At 39.6% G+C, this 6,403-nt stretch overlaps 2 protein-coding genes across 2 annotated transcripts; one reads left to right on the forward strand and one right to left on the reverse strand.

The window, feature by feature from the left end:
- Positions 1-219: 219 nt before the first annotated feature.
- LOC123102255 (MDIS1-interacting receptor like kinase 2) lies at positions 220-1,045 on the reverse strand. The gene is made up of 2 exons (XM_044523558.1): positions 667-1,045; positions 220-578 (listed from the first exon to the last, which is right to left on the reverse strand). The coding sequence occupies exons 1-2, from the start codon at positions 1,043-1,045 to the stop codon at positions 220-222; spliced, it is 738 nt and encodes a 245-aa protein (XP_044379493.1).
- A 962-nt stretch (positions 1,046-2,007) lies between these two features.
- On the forward strand, positions 2,008-2,920 carry LOC123083534 (gamma-gliadin B-like). The gene has a single exon (XM_044505559.1). The coding sequence runs from the start codon at positions 2,138-2,140 to the stop codon at positions 2,756-2,758; it is 621 nt and encodes a 206-aa protein (XP_044361494.1). The 5' UTR covers positions 2,008-2,137; the 3' UTR covers positions 2,759-2,920.
- The last annotated feature ends 3,483 nt before the right edge of the window (positions 2,921-6,403 follow it).

Here is a 6,403-nt window from a genome sequence, read left to right on the forward strand (position 1 = left end):
TAGTAGCATGCAACTACTGATCCGGCCATGTGGTGAACAGGATCACGCTGCATGGACCGGTTATTAATTTTGCTAGAAATAAAAGCTACAAGTTGACATGGGATGATTACAGACTTCAACATATATAGATGGTATATGAGTGACTCGAGGCAAAACATAAACCTAAATCGGCTTCCGCTACGATGGACCCTGGCTTCTCACTAGAATTCCGATCATATATCAACATGCATACTTTACTTGTTGTAATGTAAGTGTGCTGAAAGTCATGGGGCATGAGCTAGAAGAGGGTCGCTGGATGAGTGTTTGGTAGGCCTCCCGCATGGTTGGCCTTGCTTGTGGTGAAGATTCCAAGCAAGAAAAGGCTAGCTTGATGAGCAGAGCTAAGCTATTCTCTTCTGTTGTTATTGGTGTTGTTGGCCGTTGGTCTAGAATATCTTTCACCAGCATAGCTTGTTTCCCGCTCGACAAACTACCGTCTAATAGATCCCTTGGATGCTTCCCCATAACTAGCTCTAGCACAACCACGCCAAAGCTATAGACATCACATTTCTCAGTCACAACTGATGTGTATGAGAGTTCTGCACAGAATCAAAACATTACAATTAGGAACAAATAGATAGAGGTAAATGCTTCTCACGTGAGAAGGAAGGTTATAAAAGTACATACCAGGAGCTATGTAGCCATATGTCCCTGCTAGTGCACTCCAGTTTGATGAATCGGGCTTAAGAATCCTTGCCGTGCCGAAATCCGAGACAAAAGCCTTGAAGGTTGTATCAAGTAAGATGTTGTTGCTTGTGATATCTCGATGGATTATCGGTGGACTGCATTCATGGTGTAAATAAGCTATTGCTTGAGCCACATCAGTTGCAAGAGCAATTCTATTCTTCCAATCTAATTCCTTTGCTAACTCCTCATTTTCCAATGTCCCATGGAGGCTTCCCTGCTGAATGTAGTCGTAGACGAGAAATTTATACGCTCGATGGAAGCAGAAGCCATACATTTTGACAATGGCGTGGGAATAGAAAGCTCGAACATTTTCCCACATTTCCCCACACAACCTGAGGCAAAAATCCAAGCTCAAGTGGTTTACTAGCGCTTTCTGTATGTCTGCGTGCCCGTGTACGTGTTCATTGCTATGGTTGTACTAGCTGAGGTGAGTTTTGATGGTATTTTTTAGGTGAACTGGTATCTATTTTTCTTTCTTCTATTTATCATGGGACATTGCATTATGGCATCTCATCATTATGTTAAGTTTGCATTACACATGAAGAAAAACCAAGTATGTATGTTTGTTCGATGCCATTCTCACCAGTCATGAGTATATACATATATGGAACCTTGTGTTAGAGGAGACGACAAGTTTCCAGCAGAAGTGTCAACCAAACTTGTACTGTAACAAAGGTATCTGAAAGATTATTCAGAGTGTTACGTTTGCTGCTAAATTTTTCTGCTAATCTTGCTGAAGCAAGTCGCCACGAGGAAGCAAGCACTGAATTCCTAAGGCAGCACTCCAAATGAAAATATATTGAAATAATAAGTGGAGCTGCAAATTTTTGTGTGCAAATACTAGTTTTGTGACTCGCGCAAAAAGGTCCAGAGCATGAATTGAACAGGCAATAAAGGAAACAACAGAGGCCAACGACAGATACTTCTTGACAAATATGTGTATATAAATGTTATGTCAGTTGATGGTGTGTTGAATATATGATTTTTCTGCTGAGAAAAAGCATATATGCCAATATCGTGTAAATGCTCTGTACAATCCTCGTCAATCTATCTCCTGATAATTTTCATGAACAAGTCTGAACAAATTAATTTCAGAAAGGGATGCAGTCTAGATCAACATTTATCGTGTAAAGTAAACGAGATGAGTCATTGAACATTATCAACCTTTCTTGGCACTCAGATGATATGTGTAACAGAAAGCAACTTTAATGATAAATCCAAAATCACAACTGTAAGTAGTGCCACCAAGCACAACATATCAAATGATTAGTTTGATAATCATCTAAGCCCTTTAGAGAAAAACAAACCAATGATGAAAAGAAACCATACCATGGCATCCATCATCCATCCTTCACACATTTAGAGCACGAACATCAAAAGCGAAGCAAGCAATAGTAAGTACAAATCCACCATGAAGACCTTCCCCATCATTTCCCTCCTTGCCATGGCGATGACCATAGCCACCGCCACCACCACCATGCAGCTCGACCCTAGCGTCCATGTGCTACAAAGGCCACAACAACCATTTCTAGAGCAAGAGTTGAATGCCTGCACGGAGTTTATATTGCAACAATGCAGCCCCATATCATCAAGTGAATCGGGTTTGAGAGTATTCCGGAAACAGATTGTTGTCCTGTCACAATTTGGCCTACGAAGCAGTGGTTGCGAGTTGATGCAGCAACAATGCTGTGAGCAGCTAGCACAGATATCTGATCAAGACCGATGCACAGCCATCCATAGCATCGCACACGCCATCATCGTACAACAAGAACAACAACAACAACAACAGGTGGGTCAAGATTTCCCACAGTCCCAACAACAACAACAACAACAACCGGGCCAGGGTACAGTTGTCCAGCCTCAACAACAACTTGGCCAGGGCTTCATCCAACCTCAACAACTAGCTCAGCTCCAATCGATTATGTCGTTGGTGCTACAAACCCTGCCAACGATGTGTAATGTGCATGTCACACCTTATTGCTCCATGATCACTACACCAGTTGGCAGCATCATTTTTGGTGATGGCCAGTAAAAGACAATGGCTATAATAATGGATAGATGGATCATCGTCATTTAGTCGATGGACCGATCGAGCAATGATGACAAATAAAGTGTCATGCACCATCATATGTGTGACCCCAACTACTAATAGTCTAAACATGGGAATAAAGGGCAAACAAATTTCTGCTTTGCATATGCTTTTCATTATTCCAATCATGGCATTTTTTGGTTTTCAAATCTTATATGTGCATCTTGCATCACAATTTCATAACATAAATTGCTCACTTATTATGCTATTTCGACCACCATTGCACAATTTTATCTATATTTTCTTTCCAGTTTGCAAGGTTGCACCGGAGTGAGCACCGGAAAGCAACCGGAGCAAGAAAATGAAGGTTTCACAAGAGAACAACACTTTTATAGAGTGAGAAAAAATAAAGCAAATATATAACAAAAGGTTTTTGGAGCAAAATAACCCCAACTACCAAAAACTGGGCCTAGGGGTGGCCTATATGGCCCACATGCCTGGCCACCTGCCTTGGATCCCGGGCATGGCCTAGGATGTCCGGGGCTCACACAAGTCCCATGCCTCCATCCTTTTTATGTACATATATCATCTGCGCAGAAAAACACCCTTAATTTTCACTTATTTTTCTGTTGCCCAGGTACAAAGAACGTTATTATCTTCCTTATGCTAGTAGGGAAACCTCTCATAGGATTTTACTAATAGGAGCGTCCACAACTATATGGACGCTCATGCTAACTCGCCTAAAAGCGAGCAGCATGCGGGGAAAACCAGAACGCGGCAGTAGTGAGGGACTTATTGGCGTTCATGCATTCGAAACACTGCTAGTTACGTACATGAAGGTAGACGGTTTGTCGTAAATCCCTCGCAGCATGCGGATGGAGGGAATGCTGCCGGTGTCACCTCCAGTAGCAGTGTGTCACTAGTAGAAAAAGCACCATCCGTGCCGGTTCATCCTCATAATTCCAAATAATCTAACTTTCCAGCCGGTCACCATCCTCTCACTACTCCAGCCTGAGCACGCTTAACCTCCGGGTTCTATTCCTCCTCGTTTCCAAGTCTGCACTTGTTGTTTTCCTGAGAATATTAAGATGTCAATCCTATTAACTCTCAGGATTTTCGCTTGAGCATGAAGTCACACGTTTCACTGTTTGAGTTCGAAACTATTATTCAAACAATAATTATTTAATAACACTAATATTTCTTGAATAATAAGTTTGACCATAGTATAACTATAGTTTGACCACAATTTGACCAGATTTGACCAAAATTCAAAAAAACTGAAATAATTATTTAGTAACACTAATATTCTTGAATAATTATTTAGTAACACTAATATTTCTTGAATAATAAGTTTGACCATAGGTTGACTATAGTTTGAGCACAATTTGACCACAGTTTGACCAGATTTGACCAAAATTCAAAAAATTTGAAATAATAATTTAGTAACACTAATATTCTTGAATAATTATGTAGTAACACTAGTACTTCTTGAATTAGTAGTTTGACCATAGTTTGACCAGATTTAACGAAAATTCGAAAAAAAGAAATTTGAGCATAACTTTTTTTTTCTTTTAGAATTTGAGGATTCTAAAAAATTGCAAACAGGCCGTAGGATGCGGATTTTCGTGCTGATTTTCTTTGATATATTATGCGGGTTTTTTCGACATTGTATGCAAAAGATATGGCCGTTTTACATTTGCATAACACTTTTTTTGCAAAACATGTCCAAATTTAAGTTTTTTTAATTTTCCTAACTAGTAGATGTAGGAACATAACTACATCTCAAAGGATTTTAATTTTTGAAGTTTTTATCATTTTCTTTTGCTTTTTACAAAACTGAAAAGGCGAAGGGGGTGGGATTTGAAAATGGGCCCTTTAGTCCCGGTTTGTGTCTCAAACTGAGGATAAAGGTCTAACCTTTAGTCCTGGTTTGAGACACAAACCGGAACTAAAGGGCACACCACCCTTTAGTCCCGGTTCGTGTCCCAAACCGGGACTAAAGGGCTCATTTGAACCGGGACTAATGCCTTTAGTCCCGGTTTGAGACACGAACCGGGACTAATGCCCCAATGGGTCCCGGTTCGTGACTGAACCGGGACTAATGGCACTAGTGCAGAACCGGCCTTTAGTGCCGGTTCGTAACGGTCTTTAGTGCCGGTTCTCCAACCGGCACTAAAGAGTGGGGACTAAAGGTCCCCCCCCTTTAGTACCGGTTCGTCACGAACCGGCGCTAAAGCGCGAACACGTGGCACGAGCCAGGCCCGGGTGCGCGTAAGGATTTAGTACCGGTTGGTAACACCAACCGGTACTAAATGTTTGGGTTTTTTTTTAATTTTTGCTTTAGTTTTGTGTTTTAAAATTTAATTTAGTGATTGTTTTACATTATAATGAGTTGTTAAATCATTAGGTGAAAGTCCCGCGGATTAGTTTCGACTGGAGGATCTAGCTAGCTATATATAGCTAGCTATAGCTAAGTGATCTAGTATATATATATATATATATATATATATATATATATATATATATATATATATATATATATATATATATATATGCCATATCGATATTATATACTTGATCACCTAATTAGGTGATCAAGTATAATATATATGGATATGGCATATATACAGTTGATCACTTAAGTAGGATCCATCCAGCTGAAACTAATATGTTGTTTCTTTCATTAAATGATATAATAATTACTCATCATATCATCATATTATTAATATAAAAACTCTTGCATCATATCATCAACATACTCTAGAGCTAGCTAGCTAAAAATCATCGTAGTCGTCATTATCACTATTTAATCATCATAGTTATTACCGCTATCTAATCACCACCAACAGTAGCTTAAAGAAGAAACATTCACTTGTACCAGAAGCAAAAATATCGTCGAGTTCAACATGATTGTCATGATATTATAAGCGTTCATATATAACACCATAAAAGCAAATCACTCTTTGAGATTAAGTTCAGAACGAAGAACACGGACATGAAAGGACAAGTACTAAGAGCAGCATGCTAAATCACTCCTGCTAGCTACTCTCTCTCTCTCTCTCTCTCTCTCTCTCTCTGGTAAAATAGCATAGAACATGTATAGCTCTCCTAATTCATCATACTGGAGCATGCAGATGAACCTGTCTCCTAATCGTGGGCTGCGCTTCTCATTGCTGCCCCCTAGTACTTCTCTGCGACCGTTAACAATTTTCCTCCAATCTTTTACTATTAAGCATTCATCGCTTCTAGAAATCCTGAATGCATTCATGTGCAATGCAGGATATCTTGGCCGTAAGCTAACAATTGACATGGGACCTTTAGTCTCGATCCCCTGAGGCACAACTGTCATCAGGAGTCCCTGTTGAAGAACATCGTATAGTACTTAATTAATATACTTAGTAATGAAAGTTTAGCAAAAAAATTATGTATGCAAAAGATGCACTGAGGACAAATAGTAAAAATCTTACTATCATTCCTAAATAGATGTGACCGTAGTTCAATACCATCACTATTGCTCGCACATTTTGAGTACTAACATTTCTAAGTGCAGGAAGAAAATTTGTCTTGACAGTATGAAGATCCTCAAGCCATGAAACATAATGACTTATCTCCTCGCAGTTTAGTTCAGCTCCGGGACAGTAGTAGGTC

This window comes from Triticum aestivum, chromosome 1B, assembly GCF_018294505.1.
Source record: "Triticum aestivum cultivar Chinese Spring chromosome 1B, IWGSC CS RefSeq v2.1, whole genome shotgun sequence".
Lineage (NCBI taxonomy): Eukaryota > Viridiplantae > Streptophyta > Magnoliopsida > Poales > Poaceae > Triticum > Triticum aestivum.

Bases quoted from the DNA above. Each gene is read 5' to 3' on its own strand.
- LOC123102255 (XM_044523558.1), bottom strand. From the start codon at position 1,045: ATGTGGGAAAATGTTCGAGCTTTCTATTCCCACGCCATTGTCAAAATG. The intron at 579-666 runs GTATGTACTTTT...GATTCTGTGCAG, and splicing joins ATATGGCTACATAGCTCCTG to AACTCTCATACACATCAGTT.
- LOC123083534 (XM_044505559.1), top strand. From the start codon at position 2,138: ATGAAGACCTTCCCCATCATTTCCCTCCTTGCCATGGCGATGACCATA.